Raw genomic sequence first — 20,812 nt, forward strand, 5'->3', positions numbered from 1 at the left:
CAGCCGCCAGTCGCACTCGCCGGCACTTCTCTAGCTTTTGTACGAGACCTCAGACGTGGCAATTCGTATGCTTGGTGAACCAATATGATAGCGTAATGTTTCCGGCACACTGCATTCGTTTTAGCCAAGCCGTTATGTAATTGTTGCTTTAGCGAAAGAGCTACAGCATTGCGCTGGCGCGACCGCCCTCTACATTGCGCGAAAAGCATCCCAATACTCAATCAAATAAATTAGGTGGGCGTATTTATGGAATGAGTCTAGAAGCGTCATAAAGCGTGAGCAGATGTTGCCCTTTAGAACGAGCGCGAAACGGATAATAAACTTGGCAGACCCCGCAGGTAAACTGTTGCTGCTCCCCAGTCCACTTGGTTTTTTTTTTCTTGAAGTTGTGAATTGTAAAAAAAATAGCACTAGTGCCATTAACATAGTGGCAATCGTTACAGGCCGCCGTTGCGTGTGTTTATTACAGGCCGCAGTTGCTTGGGGCACGGCACCGCAGCGAAAACGGCGCACTCAAATATGCTGCTTTTCCAGGCGATGCTCTCCTGTGTCCTGCCCTGCTTCAACTTGGCTTCGACTTCAAATGCTTGGATTAATAGCCGAATGGATCTACTGGCGCCTGCAGCATTGGATCTACCCGTGCAGCCAAGTTCATTCGACAACGCGAGCCTCGCCAAGCAACCCTGGTCGTACAGTGACGCGTCCATTGGGATGTGCACCGCAGCGAACACATATATACGCCCACCGAGACCAACCTTCCTTGGGCACGGCACCGCAGCGAAAACGGTGCACTCAACTATGCTGCTATTCCAGGCGATGCTCTCCTGTGTCCTGCCCTGCTTCAACTTGGCTTCGACTTCAAATGCTTGGATTAATAGCGGAATGGATCTACTGGCGCCTGCAGCATTGGATCTACCCGTGCAGCCAAGTTCATTCGACAACGCGAGCCTCGCCAAGCAACCCTGGTCGTACAGTGACGCGTCCATTGGGATGTGCACCGCGGCGAACACATATATACGCCCACCGAGACCAACCTTCCTTGGGCACGGCACCGCAGCGAAAACGGCGCACTCAAATATGCTGCTTTTCCAGGTTAGCTATTTCGCATATGCTTCATGTTGCAAAAGCAATGACTACTTTCTCGTTGCGTTGTCGTGCCCACCTGAACTTTGCAGTGCTATGAAACGAGTGTTATCTTGCCTGTCAAATGTGCACTCAGCGTACTTAGGGTTGTTGCTTGTGTTGTCGGGTGACGTCGAGTTAAATCCCGGGCCTGGAGCCAAAATGGAAAATAGGTTGTGTAGTGTTTTGTCGACTGTACAGCGCATAGAAGCTGATTTGAAAGGCATATCGGAGAGAGTGTCAGTACTCGAAGGTAATACCAGTTCTCCTACATTTGAGCCCAAATCGGATGGTGCAGTACTCGAAACAGTGCGTCGAATTGAAGCTACTCAAACTGCCTTACTTGAGGAGGTCAGGGGCATAAAACAAGGCCATATAAACACGAACGTTGAGGTAAAGCTTCTTTCAGAGAGGGTGTCGAAGCTGGAAGGTAGTCTACACTCCTCATATACCACAGATGCCACTTCGAGTTCCGCTATGTCCTCCATCTCTAAGAAACTCGTGGAAATCACATCCCGATGTGATGACACGGAAAACAAACTCAGGCGCTGTAACTTGCTATTTTTTGGAATAGAAGATGATGAAAACGAGGACTGGAATGCATCTGAGCAGAAGGTGATTAAATTTTGCTCGGAGAAACTACAGAAGAATACAAGTGCCGCGCAATTGAACGAGTTCACAGACTTGGTCGCTTTACTGTTGGCAGATGCCGGCCAATAATAGCAAAATTTGCTTTTTTCAAAGATAAGCAGAGCGTTCTTGCTTCAGCTCATAAACTAAAGGGATCGACATTTTCAGTACGCGAAGGTTTCTTTTTACCCACGCTACAAGCCAGAAGAAAGCTAATCGAATTTGCCAAAAGTGAAAACAAGCCCTACAAGCTCGTCGTTGATCGTCTGCGCATGGGCGCTAAAACGTACATATATGATAGTGCTACTCACGCTGTCAAGCTGTCTGCTAGATAGCTGAGACATAGGCGTGCGCATGTCTCTAGAGAAATTCCGAGTAAATCTGCACCGGCTGTATGTGTTTCCTTTACTGACATTCGCAGTTTACTGCACAAGCGTGATCTCATTTGTTCATTCTTAGAAGATAGCCTAACTGATGTCCTCCTGCTCACTGAAACGTGGCTTACTCAGGATGTTGATGACAGTGAAATTCTTCACGGGAATGCCGATTATAACGTCTTCCGACGTGATCGTCAAAGCAAACGTGGGGGAGGTGTCCTTATTGTTATAAAAAAATCTATACCTACTTTTGTCATCGATACAAACTCAAACTTAGAAATTGTCTGGGTCACGTGCACGATTTGTGCCACTAAAATACTAGTAGGCGTAGGTTACCGTCCTCCCGATTCTGAACCATCATTTATAGATCAACTTCGCAGCAGCACCACATCAGCTATTGCGAAATGCCGCACTAATAATGTCTATCTGTTTGGTGACTTCAATTTACCACAAATTGATTGGATCAATTGTTCATCCACTTCAAAAATGTCTCTCGACTTTGTGAATTTTGCCCTTGATTTTAGTTTCGCTCAAATAATCAACCAGCCAACACGGGGCAATAATATTTTGGATTTATTACTTACCTCAGATCCTGATAATGTAGGTGAAATCTCTTGCTTTGAAGGGTTTAGTGACCATAAGCTCATTCAATTATCAATTAACATTCCTCTCAAAGTTGTGGGTAAAACTACAAAAGTGATTAGAGACTACAGTAAGGCCAATTATAGTTGTATGAATTCTGACTTGGAAGAATTCTATCACAGCACATTCTTGCCCTCATTGTCAAGTCGTACCGTCGACGATAATTGGTCATTGTTTAGAGAGGAGATTACCTTATTAGTCGACAAATACGTCCCTGAAATTGCCATATTTAATGATAAAAAAAACCCATGGTTTAAGAAATATTTGCGAACTTTGAGAAATCGAAAAAAAAGGCTGTATAGGACCGCGATGCACGCTTGCAGTGCCTCTGCTTGGAATTCATATAAGGAATGTCTTAAAAGTTATACTTTGGCGTTATTCACTGCTTAACTCAAGTATTTTATACATGACCTACCATCATTATTAAAATGCAATCCCAGAAAATTTTGGCAACAATTATCACCTGCTTCTGCTGTGACAGATATTACTTTGAAAGGCAAAAATCAATTACCTCTCCCAAGAGACCAGTGTGCGATTGCATTTAACACATTTTTTTCTTCTGTTTTCACACGGGAAGATCATTCTAGCATTCCTGAGTTTCCGGAAGTTGATTACCCTTTCATGGCACCCATAGATATTAACATTGAGGGCATCACTAAACTAATCAGCAACCTCAAAGTTTCTACTTCTAGTGGTCTAGATAATATCAATTCAAAGATACTAAAAAATACAATTCCCATGTCCTCTCAAATATTATTTCACATTTTCAGACAGTCTTTGTGTACCGGTCAGCTTCCTAGGGACTGGAAAGTCGCAGAAGTTATTCCCATATTTAAAGCAGGATGTAAAGATCAGGTTGAAAATTATCGTCCCATCTTGTTAACCTCTATCAGCTGTAAATTACTTGAACATATCATTGCTTCTCACATTTACAGTCATCTTAAATGAAACAATTTTTTTAGTTCCACCCAACATGGCTTTAGGAAAGGTTTCTCTTGCGATACACAACTACTTGAATTCACGACAGATCTACAGACTAACTTAGACATGAACACACAGAGAGATTGCGCTTTCCTCGATTTTTCGAATGCCTTTGACCGTGTCGCCCATTGCCGTCTGATTTCCAAACTGTCCTCTCTTAAATTGGACTGCTTAACGCTATCATGGCTTCAAAATTTTCTTTCATTTCGTGAACAGCTCACATTTGCAAATGATTCTCATTCAGATATCGCAGAAGTCACTTCAGGAGTGCCGCAGGGTAGCGTCCTTGGTCCTCTACTCTTTTTAATCTTCATCAACGATCTGCCGATTAACATTTCATCCCGTATACGCCTGTTTGCAGACGACTGTGTCATTTATCGAACCATAACATCTCCCTCTGATCATCAGGCCCTTCAAGGTGACCTAGACCTCGTTTGCAGTTGGTGTAATAAGCGGTTAATGAGCTTGAACACTTCAAAATGTAAAATTATGTCGGTTTCCCGAAAAACCTCGATTTCCACTTTTTCATACAAAATTAAAAATAGTGAACTATCTCGAACCACATCATACAAATATCTAGGGGTAATTATTGACTCTAAACTTTCATGGTCTTCCTACATAACTTCCATTTGTTCCAAGGCATCCAAAACACTAGGTTATTTACGTCTAAATCTCCATTGCTCCACATCGAGCGTTCGCAAATTAGCCTATTTACCATTCGTACGCCCACAGTTAGAATATGCCTCACCAGTTTGGTCACCTTATCAAAACTATTCAATACAGATGATCGAAGCCATTCAAAACGGGGCAGCCCGCTTCATCACTCAGTACTACCAATGTCACAGCAGTGTATCTCAAATTAAACACGAGATCGGTTTACAACCATTGGATATCCGCCGCAAGATAGCCCTCCTTGTATTGTTTCACAAGTACATTATTAGCAGAAATCAATTCGCTTTCTCTCTACACACACCGGATCGCATGTCTGTACGCATGCGAAATCAGCGCAGCTTTAAGCGTATTTTTGGCAGAACACACGCGTTCAACTTATCTGCTTTGCCACAGGCAATCTCACTGTGAAATGATCTTCCCGACGAGATAGTTTCATTCACTAACAACAACGCGTTCCGCGAGAAACTACTCTCTCATTACATCTAGCATCATTTCATAGACATTTGTATGGAGGTGCATACACTTGGAGACTTAAGGCCCATGTGTGGGCCTTAAGTATTACTGTGATTAGTGTCGCTGTTATGTTGCATTTATTTGTATATTTGAACTGTATACGTTCTCATTTTTCTTTCTTTTTTTCTGTAAGCCCCACTTACCCTATGCTCTAACGAGAGCCTGTAAGGTATGTTAAATAAATGAATAAATAAATAAATAAATAATAAATGTGCAATTTTTAGTAGCAGGTATTGAGCTTGTCTATGTTGTGTACACGACAAACATAACTTAATTTGAACCGTAAGTTTGTATGCCAACTAAGTATTTAACACACAATCAACGTCATGTTGGTGTGGCGCAGTGCATTCTTTCGCCGGCCCTCGCACGCGTCGGACGCAGGAATCATGGCCTCCCTCGGAGCGGCAAAGGCGGTCCTTGGTGGCCACGGAAACAGGATTACAGACGAAAGTGACAAGGATTTTGAGATCATCTTGCCGAATCTGCCAACAGGATGTATTGTTATGAACACACTGTTTTTGCACGGTGATATTCGAGTGAGGCCTTTCAAGGTCGAAGATTTCCGAGACGCCCTGAACTAGGAACGACTGCTTCTCGACGTAATTGCATTGGGCGCCTACCAGATCAACCATGTGTGGGCCATCACCTTTAACAGCCAGGAGGTGACGAAGAGGTTGACTGAACTGAAAGAACTCCAGGTCAAGGGACGCCGCTGCCTCGTTATCGACCCTCAGGAGCAGAAGGTGAGGCTGCGGCTTCACTGGCTGTTACACGGCGTTTCGGACGAAGATGTCCGCACGGCGTTGGCAGCGTTCGGGAAAGTTACAGAAGTGACCCGGGAACGCTCACGTGTGGAAGGAGTAAATGAGAAGAATTCGACGACCCGCACTGTTTTCATTAAGCTGAAAAGCGGTATGAAAGTCGAGGACCTGCCTTATCAGATACGAGTCGCCGGTGAATTAGCCTTAGTGGTAGCCCCCGGTCGGCCTATGCAATGCCTGCGTTGCAGCGGAACAGGACATGTGCGTCACGAGTGTAAGGTGTCTTGGTGCTCTCGCTGCCGGCGTTTCGGGCTTGGGGACGCGGAATGCGTCCGTTTGTACGCCGCAGTGACCGCGTCAGCGGAGGCCGAAGATGCGTCAGAACACATTATGGACGTGAGAGAAGCAGAGGACGCGGCTGAAGGTTGCGGAGATCAAGTCGCAGAAAATTTGAACTGCACATCTGCAACATCAGTAGACGAATCTACACCGGCACCTGTGGACACTCGACCAGGTGCTGCAGCTGTATCGACCGAGACAACTGACAAAGCAGTGACAGACGCAGGCTGTGAAGTAGCCGGAGCGTCTGCCCATGCGTCGGAACAAGGCCAAGTTGTCGATGGTGCCTCCTGCAGCGTTGGTTTCGACATGAAGATAGACGGAAATACGTGCAACGCCAGCCGCGTCTCTTGGCCCAGCGGTAACGTTCCATCCAATAAAAGACCATTGGAAGAACCTGTGAAGACGGGAGACAAGAACAGTGCAAGTAGCGTGGAAGAACCACCGGCAAAGACGTAGACTGGAAGACGCACCAGCATGAGAGCAAGAGCTGGTGGCACCACGGACAAGAAAGCTGAGAACAATTCAATTCTACCTTGCCATGAAACCGGGCGGTCGGCCGGTCCTGGAGGCGTCTAGCGTAGCGCTAGACGTGCAAGGTAAGCGCCATGCTCCGGGCCTAACTCCTCCACATGGTTGTAATGGCGCCTCAAGTATCATTTAGCTTCGCCACGCTGAATAATAGAGGCTTCGTTTCTAAGAAGAAGCAAAATTAAGCCAAGTCTACCGGTTGTTATTGGAAGAAAGTCTGGATGTGCTTGCAGTGCAGGAGACGAAAGTTGAAGACGAGGAGGAGACTGGGAGCATGGTGCTTAAGTTTACATCACGGTATTTTGCCACTGTGAGCCAGGTCATAGGCACATCAGATTGATTGATTGATTTGTGGGGTTTAACGTCCCAAAACCACCATATGATTATGCGAGACGCCGTAGTGGAGGGCTCCGGAAATTTTGACCACCTGGGGTTCTTTAACGTGCGCCCAAATCTGAGCACACGGGCCTACAACATTTCCGCCTCCATCGGAAATGCAGCCGCCGCAGCCGGGATTTGATCCCGCGACCTGCGGGCCAGCAGCCGAGTACCTTAGCCACTAGACCACCACGGCGGGGCCATAGGCACATCAGAGGGATGTGTTCTTTTTGTTAGAAAACTGCCAGGATTAGTCATAGAAAATATCTTTTCTTGCTCTTCAGGCTAAGTAGTATGGTGTGATATTGTTTATTGTGACACTGAATGGCCATTATATGTGTTTATGCTCCAACTATTGGCCAGAAAAGATCGACTTTTTTTTCCAATTTACGACAACATATGGGTACCGGTAGGAAACTCTTATTTGTGGGTGATTTCAACTGTGTCTTGAATGAAAGTGACAGCTCAAGCAGGCGCAACGTTAAAGATAGAAGCAGTGATGTCCTGGCACAGGTGATTATTGAACACAAAATAGTAGATGTAGCGGAGTGTTTGCATAGCTCCCGAGATGTGAAGTATACCCACTTTCAAGGTACATGTAATGCCCGATTGGATCGACTTTACCTTACTGCAGATGCGATATCCCAGTGTAGCAGTTATAATGTTGTTCCAGTTTCCTTTCCGATCACTGTCTTGTAAAATGCAATATCGGGTCAAAAAAAGAAATTAACGCCTTTTCTTGGGAACAGTGGAAAATGAACTGTAAACTCTTAAGGGATGAGTCGTTTAGCGCATCAGTTAATAAAGAAATAAGTAATATTAACTTAGAGTGTAATGACAAAATAGGAGAAGAATGGGAACTATTCAAGCAGCGAATCAAAATAAAAGCAATAGAGAGATCTAGCGTTCTATCTTTTGAATCTAAGAAGAATGAGAAAGAGCTTAGACGAACACTTGATAGACTAACAGCTCTTGAATGTGAAAAACCTGGAGTATATGGTGATGATTTGCGGAGTATCAAACAGAGGATAGAGGTATATGAGGAGGAACGCTATCACGGAGCGCTAGTGCGAGCCAGAGGAACACCAATGACTGTGGATGATCGCCCGACGAAGCGAGCGAATGGATTAGAGAAGAGTCATGCCAGACGAAATCATATAGATGCCAATGAAGTCAACGGTATCAAAGGTTCAGACAATGAGAGCATAGGACGAGCCTTTGGCAAACACTACGAAGGACTCTTCGCTACCACGCTCATTGATTCAGAGGCATTTAGGCAGGAGTTCCTTAGCAGAATGGCGAAGTTGTCAGATAACACAAAATCAGCTTTAGAGCTATCTCTAACGCCAACGGAAGTTGAAAGGGCTATAGATAAAATGAATCCTGGCAAATCTCCAGGGCCGGACGGGCTTAGTGCTTCGTTTTATAAGGAGTTAAAAAATGAATTATCCCAAGTACTTGCAGATGTCTTCAATCCAGCTTATAAACTTAATGGCCTGCCTAGGTCCTTTAGTGAAGCACATACAGTTTTGATACCTAAGACAGAACACTCGGAGAAGTTAAAATTAGTTTCTTCGTATAGACCAAGATCACTAACTAATTGTGATTACAAAATTTTAATGAAAGTACTAGCATGGCGACTTCAAGGAGTAATCAAAGAATTGGTAGGGCCTCACCAAACATGCGGGATTATGGGACGCTCCATTGTGACTAATATACACAAGATACGCTGCGTGCTCGAGTGTAGCGATGCCAATCAAGTAGGGGTAGCCATTCTACAGATTGATCTCGTGAAAGCTTTTGATTGTGTTTCCCACAACCTTCTGCTTGCCATTCTTGATCATGCCAACGTTGGTTTTGTAATAAGAGATGGAGTATCTATTGCATACCGGAACTGCACAACCCGACTGGTAATGAATAAGACGCTAGGAGATACAATTAACATAAAGCGTTCTGTCGGACAGGCCTGTCTGCTGAGTCCCCTACTTTTCAGTTTATATATAGAATCGTTGTGCTTCGTAATAGATCAAAACAGTTGCATTCGTGGCTTTAGATTACAAGAATTCGAAGTTAAAATTTTGGCATATGCCGACGATGTGGCTGTTTGTTGTACCGATCAAGATAGTGTTACCACTACCATCAGTGTGGTTAAAAGGGTCGGCAAGGCAACTGGCAGTCTAGTAAACTGGGGAAAGTGTCTGGGTTTTTGGCATGGAGAGGGGTCGTCAAAACCAGACTATGTTGCCAAGGTTAAATGGGTGACCACACCTGTCAAGTACCTAGGAGTGCCACTGGAATTTTATAAAAATAATGAGAACTACTGGCAAGAACAAGCGAAAGAAATCCGGACGAAAGCTTATAGATGCAACGGTAATCATCTGTCAGTGTTTGCTAGGGCGACTGTCTGTAATCTTTTCTTTGCCTCAATACATTGTTATATGATGCAAGTACTGCATTGTTCAAGGGCAAACATACAGAAGTTCCATCCCATCTTCGCAGTGTTCGTGTGGGCTTCGAACTGGGAGAGATGCAGTCGAACTAATCTGTTTCGAAAAGTGAAACACGGAGGGCTTGGTTTAACACATCTTTTCATACGCCAAGTCGTAAATAGGTTCTTTTTTTTGCTACACAAGGGACCCTTTTTTACGTGCAGTGTACCAAATGAGACTGATGCGGGCTTTACCTGGATATGTGGTTAGCACGAATGACATGACCGGTGCTGTGCGTGGGTATCTTAAAGAGGTTATTCTAAGTGTACGGTTTTTATCTCTTAGATTTTCCAATGAATATTTGTTTTCAGTGACTCGCAAGAAGTTCTACAAAGATGTATGCGATTTTGTTTTACCTGAACCGCTGTAGCGTGCCATGTACGCTGGAGGTGAAGGGAAAGATGTGCTTAAACGAGTGAAGAGAATGCAAGTGGCTCCTGGCGCGAAGTCTTTCTTTTTCAAGCTGCACACAGGTTTATTATCAGTCAGGACATTTCAAGCAGAACGTGGTTTTTACTTACCTTGGGGGACAAATTTCTTGATCTGTAAAAAACCGGAAAATATTGACCATGTTTTCTTACATTGTTGGGAGGGAGTATATTTTTGGGATGTACTTCAAAGGACGTTACAGAAAGAATTACCTTTAAATTCATGTGGTATAAGATTTCTGCCCATGGTGGACGAAGAGGGAATCCCTTCTGATTTGATTATGCTATGTGGACTTCACTGTTTATGGTGGGCCCGTATGGCGGTCAGGATGTATTTCTCAGGATCTATCGCGATCAGGATGCACGGCCTGCACGAATGTATTTCCGTGAATGTATGGCCAAGTATGTTGAACTGCAGAAAACTCAGGAGATTTTACCTGAGTGGTTGTCGAGGGTGGAGCCCTTGGCAGCACTTAGGGAATTTTAAATTTCTGTTGGACTGTTACTGCTTGTTTTTGTTCTGCTTGTGGTTTGATGTATGCGCCTATAAACAGGCAGTAAAGCAAAAAAATGGTGCGGCGCAGTGGTTAGCGTCTTTGAATGGGAATCCGCAGGTTTCACGTTCGATCCTCCATGGCGCCTTGTATTTTTTTACGGGACGGGTGTTTTTTATACCGTTCTTATTGGATTCTTTTTTATTTTTTGTGGCAGCTCGTCACGGTGATTCTAACGTCCTTTCGCGCTCAAGTGTTGCTGGCACTGTAGCACCCACCATACCCACCATGCGCCATGGTGGGCGTTTCCCACCATTCACCCACTACATTAATCCACTATAATGGTGGGTGGTGGTTTACACCATGCCACCATTCGTTTTTTCCGATAGGGTTGCCTTACCTGGGCCTCTAAAAGTATTCTCACATTCGGTGGAGAGTGCTGGTCGTCTCAAACTGGAACTCCGTTCCTGGTCTCTACGTCAACCCCTCGCCTTGCCAATGCCTGACGGCACGACCGAGCCACCTGCAGTCCTAATCCCATCTTTAAATTGTTGCGTAAAACCATGACAGCGAGATCCGGTGATAAGCAAATAAAAATGTGTGATGAGTGCAAAATAAACTTAAAATCCAACAGTAAAAAAACATTTGTTGAGAAGTGATTATACATTTCTACTCACACGCGTGCGCATGAATGGGGGCAGACAGTAACCTCAGAATGTGTTCCACATAAAATGAGATAATAAAGATGTGGGGCATTTCGACGAGCTTTGGCACCCACTTGAAGGAGCACCCTGCGCGCGCTTATGCTGCTACTGAAACGCCGCGAGTACAAATATTTTTCTCTCTACCTCTCTTGCAGGGTTAATTTATTGCTCGTGCCAAACAGGAAACCTTGCCCTTGACTGTATGCTGTGTGCACGGTGGCACCCAACACATTTCGTGATTCTTCTACCTGTAGCTCACATTGAGTTAACAATAAATAGTAAATCATCACTACCACAACTCGCAGCACCTGTACGATTTCGGTAGTTCACTACCGAATTAAGAATAAACGTAGTAAAGATTGCCAGCGACTAAATATGAAGCACCAGCGAACCACCAAAGTGAGGCCGACTGAACGCTCGCATTGGCTGGATGCGCGGGCATCCACCAAACGGCAGCTATGACGGCTGCCGCATGGCGGCGCCACCATCTGTGAAAGTTGCGAAAAGCTTCGCTCGACGCGACTTGGGCAGCTATGCATGACAGGTTCTAAGATTGAAATCATCACATGCACGTGATATACGACCTGTATTACATGTCACGCTCATCATGCTCTCGCAGCCGTTTCTCTAGCTCGATATACGCCACAGTGGTACTGGGTGACGTGACTATGACAAACATAAGTGAGAAGCGGTAAGATGAAAAGCAAGATATGCGTGTCATGTACGGCTTGTAATACACGGCACGCTCATGGTGCGCTCGCGGCCAGTTCGCTAACCTAATATATACACAAAAAATCAGTACTGCGCGACGTGATTGTATCACAAACGCAAATGACGGGCCCTAACAAGCACATCATGGCGTACATGGTATGTACAAGATTTGTTTCTTGCTGGCTGCTTCGCGTTACATCGATTCCCATGGAGCATGGAGACTGCCGCGTTGTCCCTTCGCCAGAGATTTCTCTCTGTCCTTCTTTCGCTTTATTTTTGTTTCTCTAAACTCGTTCTCTCGTGAATGGAGTTATTGCAGCACGCATGACAACACTGTCACACATGTTCTGGCAGCAAAGAAGAAGAGGAAGAAGATAGAAAAGAAGGTGAAGAGAGTGCATGCCCATTCTTGATGACGACAACGCACTGTATACCCCCAGCATAGAGATGCTGCTGTAAAAGCTATTTCACGATTTGTTTGCCTTGGATGCCTGTATAGATATCGGGTTTATACCAGTGAACATTGCACTAAGTTGCGAGAGCGATCTCTACTAAGATTTCATGTCACTTCGTAGGCATGGTCCTTTCACGTCCTCGAGGGCGTTTTTCATAGATCTTCTGGCTTCAGCCTCAGGAAGGGCGTCGCCTGCAACTCCAGATATGTCCAGAAATTCATCATAATGTGACTCGGTGACCATTCTTCCGCGTAAGGTTTGAATGCTTGAATTGCTGAAGCTGGTATTGCATGCTAGATTCGGGATGTTATATATATGCGAACATGCAGTATTATGAAGAGAAGTGCGTAAAATAATATGGCAAAATGAAAAATAGGCGTAGACAGGACAAGCGAGTGTACTATTTACGTCTCTTTGTCTCTGTTTAAGAACAGAGCTATTGTGGCTTGGCAAATCCAGATGTCGCCTCGATAAGAAACTGCACATAGCTATGACTTCACCTCGAGTTGCGTAGAAACCGCCCGGCGAGCTGTACTTTCCTTGCTCAGCTTGGAAACCACCTATATGACCACGTAAGAACTAGTCATGGAACCAAACGTCACGTAGCTACCAGTCCTGTTGATAAAATCTTGTGACATACCGTAACCACTAGTCATATGACATGTTCCCGGCGGAACCACGCCTTAACTACTCACGTGACACGGTCCCACCAAAACAAATATAGCCGAAGTACATGCTCCTCCCCAAAGCTATAACCAACCACGTAACTAGTTAATTGACGTGCTGACATTCTAACCAGACAAGAACTCTGAATGCGACATGTTCGCGCCAGAATCACGTGACTATATTCACGTAGCATGTTCCCCCAAAACAATGTAACAACTATATAGATGTGTGACTACCTAGGCATGTGACCGGTCACATGACCAGCATGCACATATCTAGCAAAAGCTCGGAATTGCTATCAAAAACTTAGAAGCTGGATCAAAGCATTGCTGCTTTCTTAGTTCCAACTTTCTGCCTTTAGTGTAAGCTGCGCACATCTCTTGACGCGACGCTACAGTTTAACAGCTAACACATTTTCCGACGCGCGAAACTTGACATACGTGCGCAGTGTTCAGGTAAAGTACCGTAAGGGGTAGTAGAAGTGAGCGGTGAATGAGTTCGAACTTATTCATAGTGGGGCAGCGCACAAATTAATAACACAAAATAAGGGTACAGGACAAGCGCTATCATGAGGTTAGTAATGATTTTGACATCGAAGGCAGTTTATTACGTTTCTTCCACCTTTCTTTGTTACAAAAAAAGGCAAATGCACGTATATAGTTTCTTTTCCCCGGATGTCACCATACACATTTCGTGAACGGCTGGCGATTTCTATGGGTGGGTACAGCGAATTTCGGTAGGAAGCGAGTCCGCTAAGTTCAACGTGCTCGTGCTCGCAATGGACGCCCTACAAATGCAGATGGTGCGTAAAATGACGGAGCCCGCGTGTCCCAATGTTCACTTTGGCGGTGCACCACATGTGTGGCTGCTGCGCGCCGGCTGGACCGTGAGTTTAGCGAACCTTTGTCACCACGACGGGGAATGAGCTAAAAAAGAAAAAAGAGAGGCTAATTGAAATGTGTATATTATATATCATGCTCGTCTGGCTGCAAATAAAGCCGTATTCCAGTGCCTACGCAGTATTGGCAGGGGCTGCAACTACCTTGGAAATCTCCGTTCTTCAGTACGTCCGCGTATTTTCAATGGGTTCCGCGTGGCTGCTTGCAACCATCTTGTGCGCATCAATCACCTGATGCTGGGCCGTTGCGGTCCCCAGGGGGTCCGTAGTGGAAGGAAAGCCCGAGTAGCTCCCTACCAGGACATGGGGAAGGTGAGACTACTACGTCTCCTATCCTTGTAAAGAAAAATTAACACATCTATATACAGATAGATATTGTCACGATGAGTCAGAAGTGCTGGGGGATTTATTAAACCACCGGGTAGCTATCTCTAGGACGATGCGTCAGTCATGGCTAGCTCCGGAGTACAGAAGAAGCACGCGATCTTCGTTTTCCTCCAGAGTGAGAGCCGCTCTTGCTGTCGACACACTATGTGCTGGTGGCATTATCCCCCCTTTCGAAAAGAAAAAAAATCCCAAAAAGAGGAAAGAAAAGTACATAGCAGCACCACGATGCTACCACATAAACACGTGAAAAAGAAATAAGTGAAAGTAGAAAGTGAGGAGCGTGCCAATATAAGAAACGGCAATAAAGGAGAAAGCAAGTTCACAAAAAGAAACAAAAAACACAAAGAACGTTGTATGGTAAAGTTACGAGCAACGCGCAATAAATGGTTTCATGCGCAACACATGAACGACGTCCGGCCTCAGTCGGGTCCTGCTCCGTGCATGGGGTGTTGAGTCCGGAACCACTTCGTAGTTCACGTCACTGACGCGGTGTAACACTTTATATGGGCCAAAGTACCGGCTCGGTAACTTTTCACTAAGGCCATGGCGGCGACACCCAAGCTTGATCTCCGGGGTTGTAAAAGACTTCTCTGTGGCGGGTGTTATAGCGTCGTGCGTCTGCCTGCTGTTGCTGGCCGATGTGCAGTCGTGCGACCTGCCCGGCTTCCTCAGCACGCTCTGCGAATTCTTCGGCGTCAGTTGCCAACTCGTCTTCGTCTTGACACGATAGCAAGGAGTCTAGCATGGTCTGCACTTCGCGGCCGTAGAGAAGCCGAAATGGCGTGAATTGCGTGGTCTCTTGCACGGCAGTATTATACGCGAAGGTCACGTAAGGTAAGATTCGGTCCCATGTTTTGTGCTGTACGTCGATGTACATTGAGATCATGTCTGCGAGGGTCATATTCAGTCGCTCGGTAAGTCCGTCGTTGGTTTGCGAGTGGTACGCAGTTGTCCTTCGGTGTCTGGTGTTGCTCAGTTTGAAAACTTCGTCCGTAAGCTGCGCCGTGAATGCCGTCCCTCTGTCCGTTATTACACTGGAAGGAGTACCGTGTCGTAACACGATGTGGCGCATGTAAAATTGTACTACCTCAGAAGCCGTGGCTCGTGGGATCGTCTGCGTCTCAGCGTAGCGTGTCAAATAGTCGGTCGCGGCGATCACCCATTTGTTGCTGTCCGCAGACAGGGGAAATGGCGCGAGAATGTCCATGCCGTGCAGGGCGTGCACGGCATGGACATTCCGTTCGGACATGTCCGAACGGCGTGCAGGGTGCTCCGATGGGCTGAAGAAAACCAGCTGGCTTAACAGATGGTTGCTTTCGGCGCTAACATTCCCGATAGCTCTTGACGTACTTTTTGACACTTGCTGAAAGTCCTGGCCAATAGTACCTCTCGCTCACTCTTGCAAGTGTCCTTCAGTAGCCCCGATGACCGGATGTGGGTTCGTCATGGCAAGCGAAGAGGACGTCGTCTCGCAAGTCTCGAGGAACCACCAGGAGGTAAGCACGCTTGTTCGAACGAGCGTTCTTCTTGTACAGCACACCGTCTCGCAGGCAGAACGACGTCAACGAGCAGGATAAATGACGTGGTAGGATAGCGCCCTGGCCCTCTAAATGATCGATGATTGGACAAATCTCTACGTCATCTCGCTGCCGTTTGCTCAAGTCTGATGTTCTAACGGCGCACAGGAAGCCTTCGTCTTCCTCTGCTTCCTGACTGACGACTTGAAGGGTAACTGACTTGAAGGGTAACTGGTCGATAAGGGTAACTGACTGAATTTCCAGACAAAACAAGCGCACGAAGGAGAGACAGAAAGTTAGGCGAGACGATGAGATTAAAAAGTTTGCAGGTAAAACGTGGCAGTAGAAAGCACAAGACCGGGTTGATTAGCGGATCATGGAACATGCCTTTAGCCTGCAGTATTGCGTAGTCATAAAATTCCCTAAACATACGCTAGAGGGAACTCTGGTGCTAGTGTCAGTGTAGCTCTGACGTACTGGACTTGCTCTACGCCATCTCCTGACGCCGACAAGAGCCCTCGCAAGTGGTGCCCCGTCCTAGGACTCCTGTGACCGTGTTTCCATCTTTCCTATCTCTCCTATCCCCTCATATGTCCTCGCTTTCTGGCTTACCACCTCACGCCTCTTTCTCTCTCTCTACTCATTCATTCCTATCCTTATAACCGTAGGCGTCAAAAAGACGGCTTTGGTCAGTGAAAAGAATGCGTTGAACCTCATAGACATCAACGCGTTTGTTCCGTATACAAAGCTTCACGCTGGTAATTCACGCTGGCACTGCAACACCGAACCGAGATGCTCACCATTCTGGTGTTGCATGACGTGATCTTCGGCATCGTTGTACCAGCTTTGCTTTAAAACAGCTGGCCCTGGTGAAAACTAACAGGACTGTCAGGGTTAGGTGCGCTGTCGCTGACAGTAGCTTTAGCGGGCCAACGTGGTCTCGCACAGTTACTGTCTCTCCAAACGTGCGTGCACTACACTATAAACGAAAATAAGCCAAGATGGAAGTAAATGAATTGTCCTCTAGCGTATGCCCAGATAGGGAGTTTAAAAACACCGTTCATAGGGAGTAAAACCTTTACTCCCCTGTAGGAAGGTTTTTCCAATGAATTGAGGGGAAGTTTCGTTTACATCCATCGGGGAGTTTTTTGGGCAGCTATGGGAGTATATAATTACATCCATCAATGAGGATTCTTAGGCAGCTATGGGAGTAATTGTTTACTTCCATTGGGAAGTTTTTCAGGCAGCTATGAGAGTTTATATATACATCCATCAGAGAGGATTCTCAGGCAGCTATGAGAGTTTATATTTACTTCCTTCGAGGAGGTTTCGCGGGCAGCTATAGGAGTTTATATTTACTTCCATCGAGGAGGTTTCTCGGGCAGCTATGGGAATTTATATATTTACTTCCATCGAGGAGGTTTCTCGGGCAGCTATGGGAGTTTATATTTACTTCCATCAGAGAGGTTTCTCAGGCAGGTATGGGAGTTTACATTTACGTCCATGAGAGAGGTTTCTCAGGCAGCTATGGGAGTTTATATTTACTTCCATCGAGGAGGTTTCTCGGGCAGCTATGGGAGTTAATGTTTACTTCCATAGGGGAGGTTTCGCAGGCAGTTATGGGAGTATATTTTTGCATCTATCGGGGAGGTTCTGCAGGCATTTATCTATGAGGGTATATGTTTATATCCATCAGAGAGGATTTGCAGGGAACCATAAAACTTTTTTTCATGGATAACAGAAGTTATGAAGAATGATCTATGAGCATTCGTTAGCGTACATGAGTTATAAGCAGCTTTCAGAATCTTTAATTGTTTTTTATGCTTGGCAGCGCACAAAAAGTTTGCCATATAAAATGCAAACGAAAACAAGTATTGTAATACTTTGAGAAATGAAATTTACTTAATATTTATTGCGCACACCTATTGCACATTGAAAATAAATATAACGAAAATGGTAATAACAGTGGCACTTCTGAAGACTGGATTACGAAAGATAATGTTGTTGACTAGTAGAGGTCACAACTTTGGAAGCTTTGTTCCGTAGCATTCAAGAATAAAAATCAAAAATTTTTTAACAATATACCAATCAGAAACGCAAACTATGAATTACCTAAAAGAAAGTGCCCATTTAACAAGGTATGTGGAGAATAACTTTTATAAAATAATTGTTCATAATTATGCTGCAAGCCAATTTTTTCACTCCGAACACTCGTTGCATTCCAGAAGTGTTTTGTCGGACTAGTTGGTAAAACATGGTAAAAGATAAAAACAGCATGAACTACAACTGATGACGAAGAAATAACCGACAGGACCAGTGTTGCATTAAATGCATTCAAAATTGATGCAGCTACAACTGAGCATTACTCCCCTTTACAACATTGCAGCAAGACAGTGAAAGCCTCGATGACACTGAAGTGATTGCACTACATAAATAGGTGAATAAGCAATGAAACCCGAAAAGCTCGTTAGGCACGGAGAATGGTAGTTTCATTGTATAAAATACCTTTAAAACACATTGGCTGGTAGCTTGATCATAAATTATTTGCCATAACTTTATCCCTTTACATTTCAATAAACTAGACACACATAACCTTATAAATTGAAACCAATTTTCAGAGAAACTAGGGCATTAAAGAATAGCTTTTCCTGAAATTTATAGCAAACTGGAATCAACTTCAACACACTAAAGGAACCCGGCCGAAGGCGACATTGTATGACTAGGTCGTGCCACCCATACCACAGCAACCAGCCGCAGCAAAAAAAAGCTGACATCTTCAACCCTAAAAGCATACATGTAACTACATAGAACATGCCGCACTCATGTGCATGTTCACAAAAGTCTCTGCAAGTGTCAGATGAAATGCCCTCTAGTGCCGATCTGTAGTTTGGTTTTGACAGTCGAACAAAGTAGATGCAGAGTGAAGCACCACAAAGTATCGAGAAGATTGAGTACCTTGCATTCATAAAATTCTTTGCAAAGGAAGATTTACCAAATGAAATTGACTAAAGCTTTGTAAATGTTTAGTAGCGAAATTCACCTTTATACTTTATACAATGCAGGGAATGACGGAACAACGCAACACCACTCGTGTTCAAGTGCATGCCATGCACACGTGACGTGACGTGCTGACGAAATGCTGTGATGTCTACGTCACGTGACCCTCCGGCATGGGGAAGGGCGGTGAAATAACTTGCCTTGTGAAGGCTAGATGGGGCAAGTGACAAAGGTTTGAAGCTCGCTTCTTCGCATCGTGTTTTGATGCCACTTCGAGATATAGGTTTTTTCTGCCCATAATGAAGCCATTTGAAAGATTATGTTGGTAAAACGGTCTCTTTAATGCAGAAGCCCTCGGTAACTCATCGAACTTGAAATATTGGCCAGTGTTCTGTGTCGGCGGCCTTAAGACGAGTGATGGAAAAGTCACTATCACGTTATGACATCACGCACTCATGTCTTTTACGGCATTATGAAGACGTCACAGTGTCGTCACATGATGGCGTCATCACGTGACATCATGACGTGTTCAACAGTGAGCCGATCGCGAAGGCGGTGCGAAACCAGTGGAGTTGCCTGCCATCCTGAGTGCACTGGAAAGCCACGTTAGGTGCAGAAATATTCACGAGGCTGGTGGGGCAGAAACAATACCTCGATTGAGAACAAGACTGCTTTCATCCTCTAGCCGATGGAGGCGGAAACGTTGTAGGCCCATGTGCTCAGATTTGGGTGCACGTTAAAGAACCCCAGGTGGTCAAAATTTCCGGAGCCCTCCACTGCGGCATCTGTCCTAATCATGTGCTTTTCGGACGTTAAATTCTACATATATATAAATCAATGAACCCTTACTATTCCTGAGCTCATGCACCGCGCCGTTCATTTTTTTCTGTTCTTGTGCCGTGCGCGTGTTGTGGTTCTTTTTTTTTGCGTGCGCGCGCATGCGCGTGCTGTGCTATATTCTGCTGTGCAGTGCGTTTGAATGCACGCGGAAAGCTGTGCCGCTGCATAAAAAATGAATTCCATGCACAACGCATTTTGACATCGTTTCATTGTTCCATTTTCATAAACAAAAAATTATGTATATTAGGACAATGCAAGTTCAAAAGAACAGAAGGAAAGAATGGGCATTGTGTCGACGACTAAACCACACAAACGTTCACTGCTAGGTTAAGAAAGTAGAAATGAAGAAATCCAACACATTGAAATGAGCCGGCGGTTCGACGCGTATACACTGTAAAAACTACGGAGGATATTGCAGGAGTAAAACGGCCGAGTTACTCTTCAGTGTTCTTTGACTCTGGCGAAGTATCCGATAGAGTGTGATTCATTTTCCTTTTGTATGAAATGAGAGAGTGAAACTGCTTTCTACTCCACCTCTTTTTGAGAGACTGAGAAGCCCATATACTCTTCAGCCATGAGTGATCAAAGCGCGGTTATGCTCCTGCTCTTGATTACGTTTAGATGCATCGGCACCCCGCGAGCGATGAAGTGAAACGTGTTGCTTTGCTTGTTGAGGCGTTATAGAGACGATTACAAAAAGAACAGTGTTGGCAGCGCGCGTCAGTGAATTTCAGTGCACGGAGCGGCACTTAGAGCTCTTAATATCCGCGTTTTAGGCGCAAAGCTCTTTGAAGTGGCACTCGTCCAGACCTCGCCGTAGTTGTAGTGCGTAACCAGTCTCCCGCTTTGACATGCAAGGTGGTTGATTGATTAATTTGTGGCGTTTAACGTCCCAAAACCACCATATAATTATGAGAGACGCCGTAGTGGAGGGCTCCAGAAAATTCGACCACCTGGGGTTCTTTAACGTGCACCTAAATCTGAGAACACGGGCCTACGACATTTTTGCCTCCATCGTACCTGCAAGGTGGTGCCGGTGGGAGATTTCGCCTGTGCGTTGTTGAACAATAAAAAACTCGCAGCATGTGCATTAACCAGATGTCGAATTCACCTGTCTCTCATTCCCAATTAGCAGCCATTGACATGTACATTGATTACTATCTGACAAGAAAGGCTTGCTACGTGATACTCGCTGGGCGTAACCTCCTTGGTTTTAGAAAGGTTTAGCGAGCGTTGGGCCGCAGCGCCATGAATACAGTGAACTAGTATATACCATGAAC

At 45.2% G+C, this 20,812-nt stretch overlaps 1 protein-coding gene across 1 annotated transcript in view; it reads left to right on the forward strand.

Annotated features, from left to right (window-relative positions):
- The first annotated feature begins 483 nt into the window (after positions 1-483).
- The window catches only part of LOC119186276 (uncharacterized), a 46,280-nt gene continuing 25,951 nt past the window's right edge, over positions 484-20,812 (forward strand). Inside the window, exon 1 of the mRNA XM_075881916.1 lies at positions 484-1,092. Coding sequence (XP_075738031.1) covers positions 520-1,092 — 573 coding nt within the window. The 5' untranslated portion in view covers positions 484-519. The remainder of the gene's footprint in view (positions 1,093-20,812) is intronic.

The sequence above is a fragment of the Rhipicephalus microplus genome, chromosome X (genome assembly GCF_043290135.1).
Source record: "Rhipicephalus microplus isolate Deutch F79 chromosome X, USDA_Rmic, whole genome shotgun sequence".
NCBI classification, from domain to species: domain Eukaryota; kingdom Metazoa; phylum Arthropoda; class Arachnida; order Ixodida; family Ixodidae; genus Rhipicephalus; species Rhipicephalus microplus.